Raw genomic sequence first — 26,622 nt, 5'->3', positions numbered from 1 at the left:
TGTCAACAAAAATAAAAAAAGTCACAGGTTAATGAGCTTATCAAGTAGCTTTTGCTGTTTTTAACACTGACGGTATACAGGAGGATTGATGGTTTGCGATGTGTGCTACGTTCAGTGAGGGAACAAATATAAACTATGAAGTCCTCTCAAATGAAACGCAACAATACAGGGAACGTGTGTGTGTGGTTTGTACTTTCAGCAAGTAGAGGTTCAGTGTGAAATACCTGGTAAGAAGAGAGGCATGATGGTTTATATAGTCCAGTGGTTTTACCTCTCAGTCATGGCCCAAAAACAGAGAATGTGAGGGCATGCTTTGCTTTTTCTACTGAAACCAAGCAATTGTGGGCTCTAACAGAGCCATAGGGCCTTTTGAATCAACAGATAGACATTGAAAAGAAATCCCATTTTATTGGTGAACAATAAAATGGGTTTGGCAATTGCAAAAAGCATTGAAATGGTCAGGATATGTGTAGCTTGGAAAAGCTTCGTGATTGGGCCGCTTGATTTCGGCAGCAGTGAGGGCAGAAACACCAGACGCGACAGAACTCGACACAATGGAAGCCTAAAGCGTCTGGCTACACAAGTCTCAGGTGCAGCAGCAGCTTTCTATGTGCTTCTTTCACATCACACAACACCGCATCTATACGAAAAGATCAGTAATGGGATACTGAGAGACACGAGGGGCTCCCGCTTTGACTTTAGCGACTATATAGATAGTTATGCATTTAACTACCATACTTTACACTTGGCCATAGTCAACATAATAAATAAACGGTCATCACGCAGGTCTTATTGAAAGCCAGGCAGTGATCGATATGACGTGACGTCATTATCATTCAAATTTCGGCTAAAACTTGAAATCTGCCAGCCACTGACATTCAGTATTGCTCTTTACCTTAACACATCTTGAGAAATGCCCTTGTTCTTAGAGGCATAAGACCAACTTGGTAATAGGTGTTTGCCTGCTTGTGCAAGATTTTGGCACACTGCAAAATATCATTTTAATCACTATTTTTATCTGATTGTTTTTTAGTAAAAAATATATCTAGACATCCTTAAATGAGCAGAACTGCATAAGACTTGTTTTGAGAGATTATATCTTTAATTAAGTTTTCTCCCCTATAATCTCTTCTATCAGAATCCCTTAAAACAAGTTGTATAATATCTGGTGTAATTTAGGCAAATTTTTTGTACAATTATATATATACTATTTTGTACTGTTTAATTTTAATATTTTATGATGTTTTAAGCATATATGTAATATCATTTAGTGAGGTTTGTGCTTAAAATAAATTTCTGAAAGGAGAAAGAAAACCAAAAATTTACAACAACAAAAAAATAGGTACAGTATATTCTCTGAATCCCATCTAAATATCTAATGCCGTTTTGTTTAAAGGATGTTTAGATTCTTTACTGGAAAACAATACAAAATAATGAATTTTCTTTCTTTTTTTTGCAGTGAAGATTGATTGTGTGTTTTGTGATGACTGTAAACAATTTGTGTCATAGCGTCTCAGTCCCATTTCAAATTTTTTTTTCACCTGCTTTCGTTCAAAGGAGGTAGGTCTATTTTGTTGGCAAAAGATAGATGATTAAATCTCCCATTTGAGAAATCCTTTTGGCAATCGTGTTATTCCCAGCTGTTTGTATCCCAAGGAATCCCTCCTCCAGACCTCGGTTGTGCAGGGCTGCAAGTTGTATTGGGAGACCAGCAGGAACCAGCGTGGTGAGGGAGGGGGACGAGAGACACTGGCTGCTCTAAAAAAGTTATTGTCCTTCAATCACACTTTTTCGTCCTCGCCTTCCATTTCTGTCAGTGCAAGTTAAATGAAAGCATCAGGGATCCTTTTTCATGGCCCGGGTCCCAGCGCTGTATCCAGATCCAGTCGAGGTCAGGAGGCATCAAAACTATGGGGTAAAATGAACAGTTGATTAGGATGGAATATGAGTTTGCATATTTATATATAAAATGGCAACATGAAGTGTTTTAGTATGCATTCATGTTTTTTTGTTTTTTTATGTGTGTGTGTGTGTGTGTGTGTGTGTGTTTAAACTTTTGTGTGCTCAGCAAAATGAAGAGGGCAAATTATTCTAATGCTTTCCCTCAGGTTGAATTATTCTGCCATTAAATCTGCTGCCTCATTAAATATTAACTTCTCTGCTAGTTTCTGTTAGATGGAGCATCTGGATCAAGGGTCAGTTACCCCACATACCTTGCAGAACACAGCCAGTACAACTGCCTCATACTAACATAAAACCACACTACTATTCAAAAGACACAAATACTTTTAACGTTTTTGAAAGAAGTCTCACATGCTCACTAAGGCTTTGTTTATTTGATCGGAAATACAGTAAAAACAGTAATATTGCGAAATATCATTACAATTTAAAATAACTGTTTTAAAATGTAATTCATTACATTTTCTTGTGATAGCAAAGCTGAATTTCCAGCATCATTACTCCAGTCTTCAGTAGCCGCATTTCCATTACCCTTCAAATTTAACATTGAAATTGCGAATTGAAAATACAACCAATGGAAACACGTCCGATATGTAAAAACTATATCGCACAAAAAGTTTTTGCGCTCGAATGAGGTGGTTTTTCAGGCAATTTGAAAAAGGAATATTTCGCAAAACTCCAATGGAAATTTTTTTTTTTTCGCATTTACAGGTCACCTGGCATATGTAAAAGTCGATCATAAAGAAGGCGCGGTATGTTTGGACAGATGATGAGAATATTACGGGAATACTGGATTCTAAAAACAACAAAGAAATGCCACAATTGATCAAGACCTTGAAGCAGATATGAGGGAGAAACACCTCAAATGTGCCGCTCTCAAGTATAAAGGGCTTTCCTTGCCATTCATGCTTGGATAACACTCCTATACTTTTAAACAGTAGTGATACTACACTAACCTAAGAGTAAACACAAACACAAATGTATAACCATGTGAATCTTCAGCATATGCCATGATAATCCTCTTTTGAGCATTAGTAACATGCAAACTGTACAGTACAGATGTGAACCTTACCTGTCCCAAAGCCTGACACTTCTACAGGAGCTGCTGCAACAGCCAGCCGATATCAGGGCTGCAGAGGAAAAGGATATATTGAGCATTTAGATGGTTCATTTAATATTGATGTTTAAAATGTGCTATTAACAAAATAACAGCTCCTTTAATAACAATACATGAATAATTGCTTTCCAGGCTACACTGGGTTCCTCAGAAAAATAGTGGGCTGACTCACTGACTCAGATATAATGGTAATTATTATTCATTTGTTTATAGACCAAATAACCACCAAAATGACTGTTTTACATAGCTTTTTTGGTGAAGATGGCATGAGACAACATATAATTTTCAGTTATACCTTGTATTTAAATTTTTTGTGTTTGGTTAAATGGGCAGCACCAGGACATTTATTGTAAAAGGGAAAATACAATGTTTCAATGTGTCAAATGAGGTTAGCAGCACTGTTTTAACCCACACACATGGTCTTGACGTTAATGAATCAGACCAAAACTGAGTCAAACTGGGATGTTTTAAAGCTTTGTTTTAGACAAAATGTGTGGAAAGTCTGGTAACACTTTATTTTACAGTGTGCTTGTTATAGCATGTATTTACTATGGTAATAACAGTAAATTAAGCACAATTACATGCAACTAACCAAACCCTAACCCTATAGTAAATACATGATGTTAATTATTGTTACTCAGTATTTAAATGTATAATTACACTGGAACAAGGACAACATAATAAAGTGTAAGGAAAGTTATCATTGCAGTTTAGTTTTTGTATTTTTATGTTTTGATGCATTTTGAGAAATATAGAGTGTGTGAGCACTGTTTCTTTCAGAGAAAGAAATATTTATCTGTCCTGTGTCTTTATACAAATATCAACGTGCAGTGTAATTTTAGTGTTATTTATATACAATTATAGTGTTTATTAATATGTGGATGCTTTTCGTATTCATATTTTATTTTTCTGTCAGCTTTGTTTCAATGAATGAACACCATTTTTAATAGTTTCAGTTAGCAATAACAACACTGGTTACATGTCATCCAAATTAACACTTTATTTTGTTTCCCTTCTTTAAAAAGGAACTGGATGTGTTAACTATAAAACAATGAGGTTAACCATGAATTACTATCATTATTGACACTGAATTATCGAATGCTTTGACGGCCCTAGTTTCCTTTGATCAGTTGGCCGAGTCTGTTTATTTGTTGCCTAAGATATTGATTTAACATTGATGCTGAGGCTAGTATCTTACCAATGCCTAAGTTTGGTATCGATCCACTCTTAGCTTAAAGTCACTTTGCATCAAAGCATTAGCTGGATGCATAAATGTATACATAGAGCCAAATTAATATATGGGTTTGTGGAAGTATTTGATAGCATTTTTCAGAAATAAATAAGGAGATAAAATGATAGGCTTGATAGCATGAATGTTTTGTCTTGTTAACAAACTGCTATTTAATGTTCAAACAGACATGCACACGTAAGAGAGAGGATAAAAAGATAGGGGGAGAGAAAGAGAAACAATGTGAAAGAGAGAATAGCCTGCTCTAATCCGTGTTACGTACAGTGTGATTGAACCAGCAGGAGGTGTGACCCTGAGTGTCTGCTGATGAAAAGTACCTTCTGTCTAAGTCAAGTGTCACTTCTGTAGTGGAAGGACTCTCTCTGTCCCTCATACAAAAACACACACACACACACACACACACACACACACACACACACACACACACACACACACACACACACACACACACACACACACACACACACACAAAGCTTTAAGGAACCTCATTCTTGCATCCATGTGAACTCCATATTCACATACAGACTTCACACATAGAAATAGGTTAAGAGCTTCTTCAGAGTCAAACCAAAAAGCTATTTGGTTTTCTCTATTGATTTACTTTTCTTATTACAGTAATACTTCACTGAATCCCAAGAGACATGTCTTTCTGTCTGTCTCTATCAATCTCTGTATGTCTGTCAGTCAGTCAGTCAGTCAGTCTGTCTGTCTGTCTGTCTGTCTGTATCTATCTATCTATCTATCTATCTATCTATCTATCTATCTATCTATCTATCTATCTATCTATCTATCTATCTATCTATCTATCTATCTATCTATCTATCTATCTATCTGTCTGTCTGTCTGTCTGTCTGTCTGTCTGTCTGTCTGTCGGTCTATCTGTCTGTCTGACTGTCTATCTGTAGTAGTTTTTGAGTAATGAAAAGAAATGTAAATGATGTTACTGGTTTTCCCTGCTGAATGTGTTCTTAAATACATGCCCTTGAGGTTTTTTTTTTCCATTTTGAAGCTAACCTAATGCCATATCTCACTGAACACTGACCGCTAATGCCGGGGACACACTTAACGACTAGCTGAAACATTCTAAGACTGAACTGAACACACTTACAGACAGACTGTTTCCAACGACTGCAGCATTTTAAATACCGACTGAATGCAACTGTCTTTGACTCGGCGCTTTTGGGCATGATCAGTCATAAGTATCAAATTACATTCATAATCGGCCTTACAGTCGTTAAGTGTGTCCTCGGCTTAAGGGGTGATTTAAAATGAAAGCAGAGTTTTGTGTTCGTTTTAATGTTCTTTTGAAAAATAACAGGTTTCTCCAGGCCAGTTATGTATACCCGCTTTAAAAGTGTATTTCATATATCTTTGCTGGGTAGCCATAACCATAAACATCAAATCATTTCCAAGCCTGCAGTGAGAATCAATAAGTATAATCAAATCAAGGAGCTAACATTGCCTCAAAAATACAGCTTTCAGTTCAATACAATGTTATAGAATTAGTATGACAATATAGAAGAAAAGTAATTTTTAGTGTGATCGGTTTCTGAAACATTGAGAACTACAGAGGACCTAAACAAGTATTTATTTGGGAACAAACTGAGAAAGTTAATTATTTTACTGCAGAAAGATGCAGTTATGTGCCCAAATCATGCCTAAACCGAGTACTGCTGAGCAAAAACTCCCATTTGATGAAAATACCTGATCTATTTAAAGCCTAATAGTTTGCAGGGCTCCATCAGTGTAAAGTAATAACATTATAATGGTGCGTAAGGGAGCAGAACAGCGGCGCATTAGATGAATGAAGGTGCTTAAACCTCTGACCCTCTTCTGCACATGTTGAATTTGTCAATATCTATACAAAAACACCTCTTAGTTCAAACTGACTCTGCCCTCTGGTGCTTCAAATGACTGCAATAAATTGTACACTTACAAACACATAAACACACCCTACCCTGAGACACACACACAAATACTGGTAGTAAGCAGAGATGTTTTATGGTACAATTGTTATTTGTGAATGTAAAACATTATGTCTATAATAAGCACAGAAGCTTGAAGATGTTAAAGGTCTAAAGAAAAGAAAAAGTCCTTAAAACACATAAGCACACACTTCAGTTCGGTGTGTTTGGAGTAGAAACTTTTCCTCAGGCAGCAATGAATTTGTTTTATTGACAGAACTGCCTTTTTAGCTTGTTTGTGACCTTGCTCTTCAATTAAGGCATTAAGATGTAAACATAAACTAAAAAAAATTCTCGGGTATGCCGCTTGCATATAAATTGTATTTGCATTTCCTGAAGGAAATACTAGTGCATTTAAGACAGCAAAAAATAATGTTTTTAAGTTAGCTTAAGTTTAAGGCTTTGGATCTGCATCAAAGACTGTAAAAAAATATGGGCGATATTTTTTCTATTTTTTCTACATCTTTTCTATATTCTATTTACAATTTCTATTGTAGAAAAGTGAAGCCGCCAATGTCCAAATATGGCACTGCATCTTGGAGCCGCGGTATCACTCCCGCAGAATCGGTTAGCACACTTTACTGCAGAACAACTCATTATGTTGGTGTGAAATAAATAGTTATCGGAAACTAAAGTTGAAGCTCAAAACTCCTCCCGAAAATCCTGAAAAAATACAGTTGGTGCCTTAGTGATTACTTCACTCGGAGAAGCTGTGAATCTCAGCAATCAATCATGACGTCACACTCATATTTTTATAGCATCAAATAACAAACTAAAACCAAACTTTTTTAAAAAACGAAGACATGAACTTACATCTGGACTTGTGCGGCACACTTGATCTGCATAAATTAAATGCCACATCAGCTTTAAAGTAAAAATCCATCCAGTGTTTTTTTTTTATCTTCTTATGTTTTCCCCCATCTCAAATCAAGCCGTTCCGACGCCCCTCCCACGATTGTTGATTGACAGCAGCGTTTCAACACAGACCTCGCTCGTGAGAGAGCTGTCAATCATAGTCCGCACGGACCGGCGCGGTCATTGTTGACACGCTGGAGAACTGTCTATGAGCAGAATGGCGTCTAAGCGGTTGTGGTGTTCTGTTCTTGGGTGTAATAAGGAACACAGCAGTCATTTTGATGTTCCTAAATCCGAACCACTGAAGACGCAGTGGCTGAGTTTGTTTTCGAAGGGAATATTCACCACGATGAACGTCAATGCTTTCATGTTTGCGTGAATCATTTCACACACCAGACTGCTTTACAAACGAGGGTCAGTATAAAGCTGGTTTTGCTAAGAAGCTGCTCCTGAAAAAAGGATCGGTACCAACTATTCGTGTTCCTGCTGCACCTCCAAAAGAAGAAGTGAGTGTAACGTTTTATTAACCTTTATATTAATATTTATATTAATCTTTGCAAATCGCTTGCTGCACGCTTCACGATGAATGCGGCTGTTTACACTCAGGGTACATTACGGCATGTTTTCTATGTACGACGTTCTATAATTCATAATCCCACGTTTATAATGAACAACACGTTATGGTTATTGTGTTATTGTGTTACGGTGTACGCACAGAACAGAGGGGCGGGGTGAGCAGAGCTCATTATCATTTAAAGACACGTGCACTTAAACGGCGTGCTGAAAACAGAGCTGTTTTTGACCAGGTAAAATGAGTGTTTTCTTACAATACTAATGAGAATTTTTAATTAAAGTATATAACAAACTTTTAATTTAGACCCTAAAGAATCATATTAGCTTGTACAAAAATGGCATTATATGACCCCTTTAAACTAAACCGTTATGATGTGTTGTTTACTGTCAGGTACATGAGAAGCAACACGTGACGCAAATCACAAATATATATTTGTAAATATATATATATTTAATATATATTTAGTTAAGTATAAAGTTTATAACAATCATAAATAGAAAGACTGAAATCTACAACAGTGTAGATCCCATCCCATTTGTGGATAGAGAGACAACTGATGTATAAAATGTACTTTAATTTATATACTGTATATATAATTTTTAACTTCTTTTATGTTATACAAGATTCAACTCATTTTTTTTAAGTATGTTTAATGTAATTTAAGTTGAAACTTTTGACTTAAACGTTCAAGTTGATTGTACTTAAAAATTGAAGGCAACAACTTTTTTATTTGTTTTTGTCCACTGTGAACAAGACTCCTGAACTACAAAAAGATAAAGGACAATACAATACAATACAATACAATACAATTTCAATACAATGGCTCCTTGCAAGCACAGTAATGAGCAGCGCAGTGTTGGTCTGGGAATGTATTTGCGATGTCTGAGCAGCACTACGGTAGAATCTTCATTAAAATGGGAGGAGCAGGTGTGCTCCAGCAGGAGATGCAGACAGAACATTGATACTCACTTTTAAAGGTCCCGTTCTATGCCCCTTTTCACAAGATGTAAAATAAGTCTCTGATGTCCCCAGAGTGTGTATGTGAAGTTTGAGCTCAAAATACCTAACAGATAATTTTTTACAGCATGTTTAAATTGACATTTTTTGGGGCTCAGAAAAACGAGACGTTTCAGTGTGTGCCCTTTAAATGCAAATGAGCTGCTGCTGGACGACACAGGGGGCGGAGCTTCATGAGCTCGCACTCAGTCTGTCAGGAAAAATTCATCTCACGGAATGATGATAATATCAGAAACTCTCAGTAACGGTGTTCAGTTCGACCCGGAGTCGGACAATAATGCCTACAGAGTCAGATTGCTGTATAGAGATGAAACAGGTATAGTTTAGTAGTTTAATTACGGTTATTATAACGTATTTGTCATCTGCTTGTAAGCTATGTATCCATTATTTATTAATAGCCTAAAAGTCTGCTGTCTGAATGATGATCAAACATGTACTGATGAGTTTAATAAAGTTTATTGTACATCACACAAAAGATGAAGCGTCAGTTTTACTTCAGAAAATCACCGTAAGAGCTGAGTAAACACAGTAGGCTAAGTTATAAGAAGTGCGCAAGTAGCCAGTAGAGTTGAGGGAGCATTCCTGTGGGCGGAGGTTAGTCAAGAAACGGTTCTGGTGATGTCACTAATGCAGGAAGTAGAGGGGTGTAGTCGAATCAAGCCGTTTTTTGTAGTCAACTTCTGTTAAATAAAATATCTCGCTTGGCATTGAACTTTGAGCTTTATAATTTTACAGATATTATTTATGCTCTAACAGCAACATTACACACTAACTAAAGTTTGAAACATGGAATCGCATGCAACGGGACCTTTAACTGACTGTACATGTGCCCAGTTACACGTGTGTGCATCTACAATATGTACAGTACTTGCATGTTAAATTGAGGCTGATTCAGTGATGTGTATTGTCATCTTAAGCAATCAATTATTGATTCAGTTTCTTTCTAGATTTCTTTCTTTCCTCTTCTTGTTTTTCTCCTCATTTCTAGTGTAATCAGTCAGAACAAGGCTTCCCTGCTGCCCTTCACAAGGTCAGCTGCTGGGCCTCTCATTAAACAATCCCATCAGCCATCTCTCTAACTCTCTTATCATCAGCGCTAGTCCACTGCTGTCTGGCCTTTGAGTTTAAAATGAGAACAGAATGAATATTCCCATGAGAGGCAGTGTAGCAAACACAAATCAATATCTCCCAGTCTCTTAGAAAGAAGTATGGGACGTATAGTTTGCTCATATTTTAGGCCGACATGTATATATTTTCTCGCATTTCTTGACAGCTAGATGCTTCGAGTTTAAGATGAGATTGTCTAGTGGCATACCGTATAATTTTATTATCTCTCCAGAGTCATATTGGTTGGACTCAAGGCTTATGCTCTCTGCTGACAAAGAAAAGCCTAAACCTTTCAGACCAGTGAACGGAGGCAGAGCGGAGAGTGTCAGAAAGGATAAAGTAGCCTTTTGACAATAAGCATACAGGAACAATATGCTTCACATCAGTCCACTGGACCTTTGGCCTGTTTGTTACTGGTTGAATGGAGAAATGATGAAACGGAAGCAAAAGGAGAAGTGACTGTCTTTGATGTCCTCAGAGCAGACACGCTATTCTGTTGTTCAAAGAACTCTCTCTCTCTCTCACACACACACACACACACACCATAGTCATCATTCATTACCAATCATGGAAGCAATTTTCTTTGTAGAGACCATACGGCGATTTCAAGGAGACAGCAGACAATACGACTACGTCTGAATTGATCAACACACACACTCAGTACTCTGCATATTATGTGCAGTATCATTATCGAGCCGAGCAACTGTATTCCAAAAAAATAGCCCAAGGTGACTTTCAGGACACATTTATCAATATAGTTAAGCTTATAAAAGGGGTTCTCAGTAAACCATAGCCTATACTGTACCATAGTAGGTAATACTTTGTGAACAAGAGTCATTTTTATGTTAGATGCAATGGAAACAGTCAGGAGTTCAGAATCAGGTTTGAGGAGCACATAAATATTAATGCATTAAACACTCTTAAAAAAAAAAACATAATAGGAGTGGATTGACTTCAAAGTGAAAAGCTAATGAGAGGAGGAGGAATAGCCTGTTGGCCTACTTTACAGGATGTTCTGGGAGAAAAACCTGATCGCTATCTTAAACGCACTGTGATCCATACTGCCCTTTACGAGAGATGAATGACAATGAGCCACAACTTCCCACCTCTGCCGGGATCGTCCGGTCACCCTATACTCCCCACTGGACAAGGTCAATCTTTAATGAGCTTTTTTGCAAATAAATCTGAAATCCGGACCTCGCTGACCTCACCAATTTCCTACAGGCAAAAGAGGACAATTTTTATAAGCGCATCTGCGTGACTCTTTTTTAATATTGTGATGCCCTCCGCACAGTGTTTGTGCCTGAATATGAGACAATGGGAAGCCATCAAGGAAATCAGGTCAGTTAAGAGATTAAATCACAATTTGGAGAGGGAGGGGGGTGTACTTTCCCTAGATGTACTTTCCCTAATAATAACAATTTAGAGTGAAGACAGTCGGTGTCTGCACCACACAGGAACACACTCTCCTAATAAGAGAGCATCTTCCCTGAGGAGAACCTTTTCTCATAGTTGTTCAAAATCCCTTTTAAGGTCTAAAATTGCCCTACAAATGGCAAACAGAGGTTTGAAATACAACACATTTTCTGACACATACACACTCACACACTGGTGGGGGGGTGGGCTTGATCTACTGACCCAGCTTCTAGAAGCAATTTCCCTGAAGCACCAGTGTTCATCACAAAACACAGCAGCAATTCAAATTTTCCATAAATACTGTGTGTGTCCCCAATAGAGCTTAAGCACATACTGTACTTAAAAAAATGACACCTCAGATAACCAAAAACCTGTTACTCTTCATCCCCTAAAGACCATCTGCACAGTCTAAAATCACACAAAATGACATATTTCTCTGTACATTTTCAAGTGCTTCATTTTCTCAATGAATTTTATGGTTAATTTGAGGCACTCTGAAATCAAGTGGAAGCCATTTTAAACTAGCCATTTTACCTTCTCTGGGCTTTTGTGAGGAGAATGTTGAAAGCGTATTAGTTAATCTGATCTGTCGAGCAAAGACGGATAACAGTAATATTAAATGAATTGATTGTTCTCCCAAAAACCCATCAGTCAAAAATTTTCACTTCAAGACCATTTTGGTAACTGCATCAAGCAATTCACTAAAAAAATCTAACTCAAAAATGATTCAAAAGACAAGTCATATTATGGACATTATTTTTATTTTGAATGCTCAAGTCATTATTCATATCAATTGCATGAAATGTTTGTATTCCACAAAAAAATAAAGTAATGTGGGTCTGAAACAAGCGAGTAAGTGATGACAGAATTTTAATTTTTCCTTAAGCATGTAAAACATTTTGCCTGTGCTTATGGATTATGTTTAGAGTTAGAAAGGTAGGTAGATGAGTGTGAAGAAGCTTGTGTTGTCACCATGGGTGTTTATTGTACTACATGCGCCGAGAGTGTTCAAATAGTGGTTTGCTGGTCTCCCAGCCTGGTCAGGCTTGTCTGAACTGGTTTTAGAGGGGTTTTGCACGTTTCAGCATGGCTAGGATGAAAGACCATCTACTTTTTTTTTAGCACGGACAGGGAGTAAAGAGCCATTGGATTTGAAAAGTTGAGTTCATTGTGGTTCCATTGTACTTGTTTATTATTATTGTGGTTATTAGTTTGTCATAAGTCAAAGGACAATACTAATATGGCGATCAATGTAGTATGTAATGGAATGTCTTTATACTACACACCTGTAAGCATTAGGAACATAATTCATCAGGCGGTCAAGAAATAAGTTCTTAATTGAATTCAGTACATACTCAGAAAGTGTGTACACTCATGAGAATTTGGATATATCCATGTGTTGTTGTTTTTTTGAGTGTTTTATTTATTTATTTTTATTCAGTTTCTTGCCTAGGACTAGCCTGGAAATCCAGACCTAAATCTGAAAGATTAATGGTCTGGCGTCGACTAATGAAAATCGGCCAGCTCGAGGGGCGGCACCAAGCGTGCTTTTGAAAATCTCACTGCACGCAATTGGATAACACTACGACCAATCACAACAATAAACCCCATACGCTTAGCTACCAGCGGAGCTAACTGGTAGATTATACTTTTACCGTATCTGGTCGGCAAAACAGCAAAAACGTCCTTCTTGCAAAGGAACGATTCGAGCGGCGCCTTCTGTTCCTCTTTTAGATAAAAAGCCAAGTATAACTCGGTCATTGTAGCGGCCAAAGCCGTTTCAAACAACTGGTATTCATCCATAGCCATCTTGCAATGATTACTAATGACTTCGACGTCACAGCGCTGTCGTCATCTGTTTAGCTTGCCTCTGGCCCGCCTATATCAGATAACCCGATGTGATTGGTGCAGCTCAGATCGAGGGGCATGTTTAATGAGCATCATTACTCGACACCAGAGTAACTCGCTGAGCAAATTCAACTTGTGCTCTCGCGAGAACTCTGGATTACCAGGGTAGCCTAGGACTGCCTCTTAACCATCAATAAACATAATAAGTGACTGATTTGAAAAGCACTAGCAGCAACATTGACATTAGCTTGTTGCTAAAATAATGACATAATACTCTAAAAAGCATAATAATACATAGCAATATTGGGTAAAATAATTAAACTAAACTATTTGAATCTACATTTCTAAGAATTGAATGAAATATATGTTCATATTCAAATTCTCTTGAATCGTCAGCCATCTTTTTTCCTCTCTGACTTGTTGCAGTGCATTCTGGGATTCCACTAATGATGCCTTATAATGCTGCACATGTCGTCACCTCGCAAGGTTTTGAAATAGAGTCCAAATAACCCTTCAACACTTCTCACACAGGGCTGTTTTGTATGTATATCTCCATCCATCCATCCATCTCTTCCTCTGGTTTTGAAGATTGTAATTCCCTGATATGATGAAATATTTATGAGCATAAATTGAAAAAGGGGTCATTTAGTGTGGCTGTATTTTCCAAACTCCGTCAGCACATTATGAATTTCAAAATGCATGTCAGGTCATGCATTCAGATGATTTATAAAGCGCGCAATAGCACACTGTTTACGCTGAAGGGAGTCCATAAATACCCACAGTTAGCTGCCTGCACACACTGCCCTCCTCCCACAGAGAGCACTGCATGGTTTGAGGTTCCTCCCTGAGTATTACCTCTCTCATCTGCATATAAATTTCATTAATTTTAATGGCCTTACCAATTACCTGGCTCTGTTGGCCAATTTCATTTTGTCTAAAGGCTCTTTTATTGTCTGTGTGTGGATGGAGAGATGGAAAGCAATGGCCTGTCGCCTTACTGTGCCTCTGAGCTGTGTTTTTCTGTGAAAGCCAGTCTCTTCCAGCTTCCATTGCTTCTGTTAAAGTTACCTGCATGTGTGTGCACTGTTGAATCACAGTGATTGATTTAATCTGAGTGGATTTTCTAAAGATTGGAAACAAAGTGTAGCCTTGCCACACTGCAGTATCCTAGGAGGAGAAGAAAAAAGAAAATACAGTATACTAATTTATTTGCACACATAACTCAGGATGGTTGCGTAATATGACTCACAAGCTGAAATGAACTGCTGCCTTGCGTCACATTGAATACAGAGACCTTAAATAAGGCTGAAAGACCTTTAGTTTAGTCTTTTATTACACTGAAACCCCACATTAGCGGCAAAGTTGTGCAAAGTTGTCATCATTTCCTCACAAACAACATTGGACCCTATTGACTTTCACTGTATGTACAACAAAACAAAAAAAATCACAGAGACAATCTTTCTTTTTTTTAAATATAGGTTGTGTTCCACATAAGAAAGAAAGTCTTACAGGTTTGGAATGTCTAAAGACAATTAAAAAAAATTTGGATGAACTATCACTTTAGGCCTTGTACTGTATAGCCCTATTTGCACGGGATAAGTATCACCTGGTGACCTCTTGTCATTTGTAATAATTGCGGAGGTTGTCTGTAATCTTAATCCTGTGCGAATCGGCCATGTCTGTAATTTGTAAAGTAAAAATTCCCCCGCAAATGACCTACCATATTTCGCCAAACAACGAGGTCCTGTGATAATATTAGTCCCGTGCGAATTGGCATCTCTGTGATTTGGCGGGGTCGTTTATAATTTTTTCAAGGTTTTTGTTTCCTGTGCGGTTTTTTATCCATCTTTCGCGAAGAATGGAGGCTGCTTGTTGGAGTTGGAGTGGTTTGATAGTATTTTGGGTGCTGGGTCATATCGCTCACACCACACAACTATACAATTTAAAGAAAGAGAAAGCTGAAAACCATCAGAAGAGCAAAAACAAAAAGAATGATTAGATGGAGATGAATGACTAGCAGCATGCGGTAAGGAACATTCTTCTGTTTTTATGATATATCATACAGCTAGACCTATAATAAAGACAAGACATTTCCAAGCAATAGCCTGTTGATATCATATCCGGGAGATAAGTCAGTAAATTTGAATAAAATCACAGGCTTCGCTTATCCCGTGCGAATGCGCCACACGAAATTCAGAAGTGGGGGGGTAATTTCTAAATCACACGAGGTCCCCAGATAATACTAATCCAGTGCGAATAGGGCTTAAGTCAAAGTTGTTCTTGTCATTGTGTCGATCTATTCTGTGATTCAGTTGTTGAACATCAAGTTGCACATGTCCTGTATTTACACAGTCAGCCCAAAGGAAAAAAATATGTAATAGCTTCAAGAGGTTAAAGTTGGTGTTCTTTCACCACTGAAAGCATAAGCAGCATGCTGCTTTCTGAAGCTGATACATGAGTGTCCTACAGTCTTTTTCTGCCTATGCTTAGAAATGTGACACGGCTGTACGAGCCAAGAGCAAAAGTGCAGCGCTTTCACCATGAAAAAGAGTTTCACCTCTCTCCCTGATTCTCTGTCTCAATCCATCTCTCACTTTTCACTTATATAGCACAGCAGTCTGTTCTTGCCCATAACACAGTACACAAAACCTCCAGTCAGCATTAAAACATAAACGTGCATACTAAAACTCATGCTAGATATCCGTGATAAAGTCCATATATTTCCCACATTGACAGTGGTTGACTTACTAACAAACCTAGCTGCTACAAATGCTAATGTTAGCATACGTACTAAAAAGTTTGTATTATTACTTCAGGCAGGTTAATGCTGGTCAACTAAATGTAATCAACCAGAATGGTTAAACTAATAAGCTTGGTTCCAGGTTTTGGACTCCAAAAAGCATCTTTCTTTAGTGACAGATATTCTAAAGAATTCTTACAGAATATTTTTTTTTTATATAAATCACAAATATTACATATTAGAGTGGATGTTTTCTTGAAAGGGCTTACATTTTGCCATGTCTGCTATATTTCATGTCACAGTTCTGGATAGTTGCTATCAGCACCGCATTAATGCACAGGCGTACCTGAGCTTAAGCCCAGAGCCAGGCTGAGGAATGACCTATAGTGCTGTTGGAGATATGTGTGACATATTAAAATTGAATGTGTTGCTGTGCTTCGCTTAGAGTGTGTGACTGTGAGAAGGTTGAGATTTGTAAAGTTGAGCATTTGCCTCTTGCCTGACCGAGCTATTGTGCTCATCCTGAGCAGTGTGAGACGAGAGCCATGAGATATAATGAGAGTAAAGTGGAACAGAGTTAATACAGTGACACACAAAGTAGATATTCAGCATGTAGCTGGTCACTGACATAAATGGGAATGTTAACAAATAGCTTTCTCCATGGTATTTTAGACTTCATTGTCATGTACCTTGAGTATTCATGCTAACACTAAAATTTTAAAAGGTTTTATCCATTAGCAGGTCATCATATATCATGCAGTTTCGAGTTGACAGTTAGTCTGACCCAGCTTGCTAATACATTACTACTAATGTTTATTTTATATCATACTGTCCTTCCCTTCCTGAGCATTTCTTTTATATAGCTACAGCAAAACCATGGATTTAGTTCCCAAAGACTGCCTGGACTAATAAAAATGTATGTACATTACCGTTCAAAAGTTTGGGGTCGAATTTTTTATATATTTTTTACATTTCTTATTTTCACCATAATTTATTTGATCAAAATGCAGTAAAAACTGTAATATTGTAAAATTTAAAATAACTATTTCTATTTCAAGATATATTACTATCTCTATTTTCAGTATCCATTACGCCAGTCTTCAGAGTCAACTGATCCTTCAGGAATCACTCTGATATACTGATTTGGTGCTCCAGAAACATCTCTTATTATCATCAATGTTTATAACAGTTGTGCTGTATTATTGTGGAAACTATGATGTATTTTTTATCCATTGACTTTTTGATAAATATAAAGTTCAAAAAAACATCATATTAATTTTTTATTTTATGTTTTTATTCAAAAACATGAAAAAAAAAGCTTTTACTGACCCAAACTTTTGAACTGCTTAAATGCATTAAATGTGTAAGTATACTCACCACCATTACAAAAAAAATTCCAGTAAAACTATCAAAGCATTCTAAAAACAAGATGAGTTAACAAAGTAAATTATATTGCATAAATTGAAGGACAAAATGAATAAATCTTTTTTTATTTTATAATTTATAGATACTTTTTTCAGTATAATAATAATATGAATTAATTTATTCATTCCCCATATTGAAAGTCAATGGGGTCCATTGTTGTTTTGGATTACACTTGGATTACTACATACCTAAACTCGCAGTGACTTGAACTACTAATTCACACCTACACACAAACAACAGCCACTAGTACACTCTTATGTCACTCCCAAAGGTCAACAGACCATCATAAAGACGTGTGTGAACACCTTCCCATTAACCTGATATTGATTTCTCCTAGAATGATATCCCATTTCTGCAGCATTTCCAATGAAAGTAAACCTCTCCCTGTCTGCATGTATTTTTCTTCTACTTCTTTAGAGAACATAATGCTAGGTTAAATATGGCTATGAGCCCATGAAAGAGATCTGTAGATTGGGTAAATGCTCTGCAGGGACCCTGACCGCTGCAAGCCCTCATGTTCCCTCTTTCTGAGGTAGCAATCAATGGTTTCTCACTTACGCCTTGAGCCAGCAGGAAAATAAACAGGGGTTCTAGGTAGAAAGCGGGCTGAATGTGGCCCTCTCAGCATGAATTCCTAATATCTTACATAATCCGTCCATGTTACCGGGCAGCACAGAGGCTAGTATTGGTAGAGATGGCACTGGGATCATTTAGGAACACAAGGCTTTTGTAGGAAAACTTGAATATCTTCCAGAGAATGAGAAAGATCAAGGGCTATAATTTGAGATGAATAATGTATATAATTTTCACAGAGATTAATTAAACTATTGTTGTAAGATATGGGCAGCAATAGCCAAGAATTGAAGCTGACAAAGTGTCCTGAACAAAGACACTCACTGTCTTATACAGTCTTAGTTTTTTTTTACAGAGGCCTCTGTTAGGATAGCACAATAGATGTAAATGGTAACTACATATGCTATGTAAGGTGGCATTGAGTTTAATACTCATTTACATTTTTCTTTCAGATCTAAAGATTAATGCATAAGTAAGATCTCAGGGAAATGGACAAAAAAGTTGCTTTAGCAGCCTGTCTGAAGGACATTGTGGAAGTAAACAATACTCTACTGATGCAAAAAAATGAATATTGTCAAAATGATTAATCTAGCAGCAAATACCAGACTATTAGAAACCGAGAAGGTATTTTAAACTGTAGGAGGTAACAAATGCAGTATGTATTGTTCTGTGCATTGTGTTTTTTAAAAAAAAGGAGAAGTTCAGCACTCATTTCAGTTTCAATTATACATTTGGCAGACACTTTTATCCAAAGCGAGTTACTTTCATTCAAGGTAAGGTATTTTAACAGTTTATACAGTACATTTCAAACCCATTAACTTAGCATTGTTAGCGTCAAGCTCGACTGTTTGAGTTTGCATGTGGATTACATATGATAGTGTGAATATAAGGGTCAGACAATGTCATATCAGATCAGACAGTCGCTAAAGCTGATTTTGACCCAATTTTGATCATAGCTTGCTTATTTGCTGTTGATACCCTAAAAATAAGGTCTGTAAAATGTTTCTTGCAGATTGTAAAATTTTCATATTTTTAGCCCCCTAGAAGTATTCAATATTTCCAGGACAAAATACAGCGGTTTCAAAATACAAGTCCAAATGGTTCAGAGACTCCTCGGGGTAAAAATATAAAAACATTACCACTTATTTTAGAAAAGAGTTTAAAAATTCTAGACATGGGTAATATTGGGGCACTAAAAAAAGACCCAAGATACTAATAAATTATCTTAAACCATTAACTCTGATTGACTTTTTGAAAAAAAATGCCCCTATCCTGAACAAAAAAAAAATCACTGGCAATCAATACCGTGACCTATAGACTGACCTATACCGTGTTTAATATATCAAGTTAATGGCTATGTGGTATTATAGAGTCTAGTGTTTATTCACATGCTGTGAAAAATGCAGTTATTTTAGTGACTTACTTTGACAGATATCATTTTTAAACCTTGCACCTGTTCTACAATGTAATCCGTTTATCTTAAATGCAATGTTTTTTCCCCCACGTTGCAGTAGCAGAAAGCCTGAATCAATTGCTCACTCGTGCACTAATGAGGGATCGATAAACACTGTAGCTCTCCACTTCTACAAGTGTGTTCACCTATTTACCCCAAGAACTCGTCTCATCAGCTTAATTTTCTACACAGCGTACAGTACATAGGAATTACTGTGTGCCGAAGTCTGCATGACAACGAATAGATTATGGAATTAGCAACCGCACACGGTGATCACAGGGGGTCTAAATTGCTGTGTTTAGAACGCAGCTTAGCGGGATTAGAATTTTTCATTAAACTATAAAACAAGCAGACAGTCATTAATTATGGCTGAGCATTCAAGATCAGTCATTGGCCAGGTCACAAAGAGCTGAGTAGATTTAATTTAGTACCAGGCTTCTGAGAACTGTTTCCTAACTGTTATACAACCTCTGGCTCCCCAGCAAGAGAGCAGAAAACAGCCGTCTGATGCCAGCCGCAATCGCCAGGGCCTTTATCTCTTGAGAAATGAAAGGCAAATAAATTAAATTCAACTTAAATGTCAAGGCAAGCAATTAGAAATGTATTCCTCAGATTGCAAATTAAATTACTGCAAAGAGCCAAAGCCTTGTACCACCACATCAGCCTGGAACTACGACGAAAGCCCGCAAAGCGTGAACAGCCAGCAGTGCTTGTTCTGTGTCACATTACAAATGCAAATGCAGCTGAGCTACAGCATTATTCATTATTTACACATAGCATCAACGGACGGTCTGATTGATGGACAGTATGATTTCTCAACATCGGGCCCTGAGGAACACTTGGGCAGAAACCCCAAATGAAGCAGATTTATAGGATAACTACAGGTTGTAGAGCTCCGGAGAGGTCAATCAAGGTCAAATGCAGTGTCCTATGTTTGAGAGATCACCGGGTCGGGCCGTTTTAAAATGTACTTCACTGTGGTGGCTCAACAAATTATGCAGAAATGAAGCAAGCGGAGAAGAAAGTGCTCAGAAAACGAACTTAAAAGATAGTTCACCCAAAAATGAAAATTCTGTCATCATTTATTCATGTCATTCCAAGACATTTATGACTTTCTTTCTTCAGTGGAAAACAAAGAAAAAAATCTACGTTCAATAAAACTTATTAGGGTCCAATGTGCATTTTGGACTCTGACTCTGTTGTCTAAATTACATTCTTTAAAATATTTTCTATTTGTGTTCTGCAAAATAATTAAATGTTCGGAACGTCATGACGGTGAGTACAGTAAATTATGACTGACTTTCATTTTTGGATGAACTGTGCCTTTAAACCTTGTTTGTAACTTTCTCTGAAATTAAAGTAACTTCTGTAATCCAAGTAAGTTTATAAATAAAAAGGCAATTATGGTTCTTATGAGATTGTATTGTTTGTCAAGCAACTGTCAAAGTGCTGCTGCTGCACTGCCTTTACATGTAAGTGTTAAAACCTGAATACTTTGCTTGAAGTTCTAAGTTTTCAATTTTTAGGCATTTAAAGGCAAATAACTTAAGTCCTTCCCAGAACACCTAAAGTTTCTCTTTAAACTCTTAAATCAGACTGCTTGCAGCTGTCATGTTACTGATACAAGTTTAATATGTCTAGTAATCAAAAAATCATTAGAAATTAACCTAAGGGAGATAACATTGTTTAATTTCTGCTTTTATCCCAGCTCTTGACAGAATGACAAACCAGACTTTGCATTTACATGAAAAGAGTTTCCTTCATAAATCTGAAAACAGAATGGCAGCGTTTTATGTTGCACTGGGTTTGAACTGCACCAGGAGAAATAAAATATGCTTTTTAAACATTCACAAACCTATTTTTAAATTAGATTTGTTGTGTAATTCACTGAATATCATGATGCCAACAAGTGGCCTACACCAGAACCTCTCTGAATGTATAGATACAGACCACCTCATGTCAGCTAGAGAGGCTGGTTCAGTCAAAGCCAAAAACATCAGAGTTACTGTTGACTGCAGGACGCACCCCAGAAAGGGAGGAGAAAAGAGAAATCTGACCGTCAAAACCTTCTTAAGGGATAATCCAGGCTGACTGGCCACGGCCAACAGGGATAAACTGTAATTCCCTGCTCAGAATGTGAGCATGTGGTTTTGGTAAAGAACGCAGCTCCATGAAGAGTGTACATTATTTTATTTTTTTATTCACTAACCAAATGCTTTTTTTTTTTTTTTAAATGTGTATTTATGACTAATTAGACACACTGGGGATTGTGAATCTCTACTGAAATGCAAGTTCTAAAGGATCTGGACCAGTAAGCAAAACTGAGGGTATGCACCAACCCAGAGCATCAGTGGAAAAATTTAATTGGATCTGCATTATTAGGAAAAGAGAGTTTTGGTCTGAAGAAATAACTAAAGAGCACAAGAACAGTGAATGATTGAAAGGAAAGAAAGAGAAAGAGAGATAATACAATAGCTTATTCTCTCTCTGTTAGTTAGTGGTGTCAAAAGAGGTAAATCAGCAGCAGGATGGATCTCAGTACAGGCTGTCCGGTACCAAGCTTGTATACAAGGCCTTTGTGCGCTCAGAGTGGAAACAAACCACAGGAAATAAGGTAAATGTAGCTTCTAAAATAAATCAACCATCCATCTGCCAGGAAGAATACTTAAATAATTCTATTGCCAAGCTTTTGTACAATCTATAAATCAAAATGTCACATTCCGAACCATCCTTTGTGAGTATAGCAGTGCTGTTTCTAGTTTGAGATCCTCAGAGCATCCATTTAGGTCAGTGAACTCAGGTGTTAATTAGCAGCTGTTATTTTCCTATTAAATGCAGTGCAAGGTAAACAGCAAACAGCTTCAGGTAGTGTCCCATGGCCTTGGCAAGCTGCACAGCTCAGCACTTCTCCTCCAAGAAATCATTAGCAGAATAAGGTTGGAGAGAATGCTACACATCAGGAGGAGAGTCTGATATTCCCCTCTTTTATTCTGCACACATTAACATGGTTTGTCCTCCAATAATGTACACTGCAGCTTTTGTGATATGTCAGCATCTGCTCACAAAGCTACCAACTATCTATTTAATGCAAATTTGTATTAAATTTTTAATTCACACCATGAGGATTCACAACATTTTTTCTTTGTATCTCAGTAATGTAGTAAAGTGTAATTCTAATAGGATGCAATAACTTCGATTAGCATAAGGTAGCTCAAACAGAAAAGCAAGACACTAGCTATGTTTCTATCCAAAGTTAGGAATTTAACTTGTGCGCATATTTGGAATATCGCATAAAACATTTGCGAATAAAGCACTGTTTCCATCCAGCGAGTCGAAGAGAACAAAATAGTCAATTTCTGATAAACTGGCGCTAAATATCACTAAGAAAAATGGAAGTTGCTGCAGTAGAAGCCACTGTATATAATAATTTTAGTATTACTTATGGCTCAGAGCGCGCAAATGAAACACAATAAATGCTGTCATGTTAACTTGCATTCAGATGCCTGGTGTTTGTGAATGCAATCGTGTGAGGTGTTTCTGGGAGGGAATTATACAGAACAACTTTAACAACAGACTTTGCTCAAGCATTACAGAATGATCAAAGCAGCATTTTAGATGCTGTGCAACGAGATCGATCTGCTGGTTGGTCCAGTTATGTGCATCAAGGAATTTATTCTAGAAAAGTGTTGCCATCGTAGGTCATGCTCATGTTTTCGAATCGCATTAAAAACATTATTGAGTGCATATTTTAGAATTTATGTGCATCTTTGCATTTCCCTCCAGTGGTTTTTTTATGCGATATGCCAAAATGCGCTTAAAAATAGTTGGATGGATAGCTACTAACGGCACCAACACCATGGGTTGAATTAACAAGGACTGCACAAGTGCATATTTTTTTCTGTAAAACAAACTTCACTGTTCACATACTGCATACAAATTTTGAATTTTCAGAACGCGAAAATAAATCCAACAGAAACTACGAGCAACATCACCAAGTTGATGCTACAAAAATTAACAAGAGTGACAAGAGCCAGCTGAGATCTGTACCAGCAGCATGTGGTGTGTGTGTGTGTGTGTGTGTGTGTGTGTGTGTGTGTGTGTGTGTGTGTGTGTGTGTGTGTGTGTGTGTGTGTGTGTGTGTGTGTGTGTGTGTGTGTGTGTGTGTGCAAGAATATGTGGTGTTTATAAGCCTTCCGCTGGGTGCATGTAGCTGTATAAAACTTACTGTCGGAGATGAAAAACTGTATTCTGGGTGAGTAAGATGTACGTGTGTGTGTGTGTGTGTGTGTGTGTGTGGGTGTGGGTGTAATTCTGTAATTCAAGAGCATTTGTGGGTTGCAGCATTCAGCTTAAGCACCTGGGTGGGCACCATTCAGAATTTAATTGAGAATGCATTTAAAATCGCAATTCAAATCCTGAATTTGAATTAAGACAGCAAACAGGATGCAGAATTGCAATTCGAATCTGGATGCAAGAAAGTAGAATTAAAACAAATTGAAACTAAAATCATTTCTAGTTAATAAAATAAGAATTTAAAAAGAGAGATGTACTCATGGTAACATAAAAACAATGGGCCTTTCCTCAACACTGCTCCTCCTCAAGTGCTGCTGACTCATACACTATGCCACTCCACTCACCTGCGTGCATATGGCAAGTACAATGGTGTCCACTCCTGGTCCTGCTGGGCAGCAGTGTCTTCTGGCTTTTGTTGGGCCTCTGAGTATTTTGGTCTTTGATTGATTGATTACAGTGTTCCCTCAGCTGGGTTCCAGAGCATAAAAAAATGGCTTCGGAGGCACAGGTACAGAGGCTGATTGATAGGAGGTAGCTAAAGCCTGTTAAAATCATGGCCCAAGAGGACCAAGACTGGACACCACCGACCTTTACCAGAGATGAGATGTTCTGCTCTAGCCAGACACTAAAGCCCCCGTTCTATCTGGCCATTGCCTTTCCTGAACTGAGCAAAGTAAAACTAGACTAAATGCAGATCATGGCTGGCTGAATGGGATGGTTTAGTGCCTGGCTGGGAATTGGGGCTTTGTGTGCTCCAGAATGAAGGATGACTATCCCCTCTGCATGTGCATTCAATTGGCACTCCATATCTCTCTGTGGGTGCTAGAGCAGGCTCCAGTCGGACCCACCGTTCATACCGCTATAGATGCTCCGGTGATGAGGGGACATCTCTTCTACGCCCGGCCTCTTCTGTGCCACCTCTCGGCCGGGGCTGCCAAACTTGCTGTGCTGATGCCTCGACAACTCTGGGCTCCCAGATATGACACGTCCCTTCTGTAGGTGTTCCGGTGTCCCTGATAGAATCTGTTTGGGCTCTGGACTCCCACACATACTTCCCATGCTAGCCCTGTGCTTCTGGAAAAGGTCCGGGCTGCCAGGCGGCTGAGAGGACACCAGCAAGTGTTTCGAGAACTGCTCTGGACTGCCTCTCGACAGGCTCTTGCCAAGTTTCTCTGGACTGAAACCCCGTAGGCCCTTATGATCCGGACTGGAGAAGGATCCACAGCGAGAGCGGCACACTTGGGGATAGGTGTGTGCAGCGTACTCCTGGCTGGTGCTATGTCTGCGGCTTGCATGCTCAGGACCCGGTGCCTCCTCCCCTGAGCCTGGCTTATGTAGGTGGTCAGGACTGCCTCCAACCGGGCCGCCCAACAGCTGCTGCTTATGCGTGAGATGGTCAGGGCTGTCGGTGCTGCCCGCGCTGGAGGTACTGCTCCCGTCACCCACATCTCTTAATAGGCCAGGCCCAGGACCGCTGGCGTGAGACAGGCTGCTCTGGCTATCGATTGAATTCCTACAGCCGGCTGGTCCCCCAGTACCTGCTGACCTGCCGGTACCTCCAGAGCCCTTCTCCTCATCCAGCATAAGGCACAGCTCTCTCAGTTCAAGGTTCTCCCTCACTACTTCCTCCTGCCTCTGCTCCAGCTCTTTCAGCTTCTGCAGGTACAGTGTCACCTCCTTACGCATGATCCCTGCGCTGTAGCGGCCCAAGCGTTGCCACTCCCTCGACACCTTCTTTCCTTTCTGCCGGTCATCATCCAGAAAGCAGCAGAGGTCCCGCAGCTCCTGGTTGTCCTCTTGAAGCTTCTGATTCACCTCCTGAAAAAAAAAATCTATGACTCAACACTGATGTCTAAGCAGAGCAAGTCTGACTGGTGAAAGTGAAGTTAAACAACGCTAATGTATATTCAACATATACTTTTGTGACTTGAGTTGTCAAAATGGGCCTTACTTGATTGTTTTTTTGTTTATTTTTGCATACTACAAAAATATTACTGTAGTGGTTTTGTTGCCATGTAGCATAATGTTCTTCTATGAGAACATTACATGCAAGAGGCATTTTACCCCGGTGGACCTTTATGCCCATCACAGAGAATGCATGTACCAGGAGATGAATCTTAGAAGAAAAAAATATTTAAAGCTGCACAACATGCTGAAAGGTCATGTGTAAACGTGTAAGATTGACGCTTTTTAAAAAATAAAAATATTTTATACAAAAACACAATTTTTTTTTTTTAAATAAATAATTAAAATAAAACTATCTTTTTGTTTGATTAGTACCAAAACGATGTGGCTTTTATTTATTTCGTCAACATAAGATGCAAGCTAGCCTTACCTTCAGCCCTCGTATCTCGTTGAGGTGCTGCTGAAGCCTGCGGTTCACCTCTCGGATGAGATTGCTGTGGTCCACTATAACGCTCATCTTCTCGGTTTCGGATCTGCGGAGCCGGCGAACCAGCTCCTCCTTGCTCCATTTCAGAAGCTCCTCGTCCGTGAGTTTGGAGAGATCCTCTGAGGGACCTTCTGCGCTCTTAGATATGCTCGACTGCAGCTGAGGCTGGATGGGCTTTTCCATTCTCCCGAGCAACTTATCGAAGTGCAAGGCTGTAAAACAAATCACCGAAAAGCAGATCAAATCCTTCGTTGGTACTTTCCCGCGAATTCCCCCTTGTTAGTATCGAATTTTTGTGACTACCATTTTAAGGATAACTGTTCTGCCCATGCTGTCCCCTCTGAAGACAGGGATGCAGCCCTAAAGTGCCGGCGAATACTTCTCCCCTTTATGCACTTGCTGTTCGGGTGGACCCTCTGTCTCTATGTTTCCATCTGTCCGTCAGCATCCTGTCAAGCCCAGTGCCGTGCTGAACCCCTGCCTTCTGTCCGCGCGCATAAGGAAGACGCACGGCCGGTCGCTTCTGTGCTCGGGGTGCGTGACAGCAGCCTCTCAAATTGCTCGACTGGCTGAGTTGTGATTCTCTCTCTCTCTCTCTCTCTCTCTCTCTCTCTCTCTCTCTCTCTCTCTCTCTGTTCTG

The 26,622-nt window shown here is 38.6% G+C and overlaps 1 protein-coding gene across 2 annotated transcripts; it reads right to left on the bottom strand.

Annotated features, from left to right (window-relative positions):
• Positions 1-21: 21 nt before the first annotated feature.
• On the bottom strand, positions 22-26,425 carry ccdc85a (coiled-coil domain containing 85A). 2 transcript variants are annotated; one of them, XM_081350664.1, is made up of 4 exons: positions 25,926-26,425; positions 24,439-25,408; positions 3,032-3,089; positions 22-1,908 (listed from the first exon to the last, which is right to left on the bottom strand). In XM_081350664.1, the coding sequence occupies exons 1-4, from the start codon at positions 26,163-26,165 to the stop codon at positions 1,893-1,895; spliced, it is 1,284 nt and encodes a 427-aa protein (XP_081206790.1). In that variant the 5' UTR covers positions 26,166-26,425; the 3' UTR covers positions 22-1,892. The 2 variants fall into 2 exon arrangements, with proteins under 2 accessions (XP_081206790.1, XP_081206791.1); XM_081350665.1 differs by having other exon boundaries at positions 24,448-25,408.
• Positions 26,426-26,622: the final 197 nt, after the last annotated feature.

Source organism: Scardinius erythrophthalmus (assembly GCF_964197995.2).
Source record: "Scardinius erythrophthalmus genome assembly, chromosome: 21".
In the NCBI taxonomy this organism is placed as follows: domain Eukaryota; kingdom Metazoa; phylum Chordata; class Actinopteri; order Cypriniformes; family Leuciscidae; genus Scardinius; species Scardinius erythrophthalmus.
The sequence above is the reverse complement of the archived record's forward strand: the minus strand, read 5'-3'. Positions and strand labels throughout refer to the sequence as shown.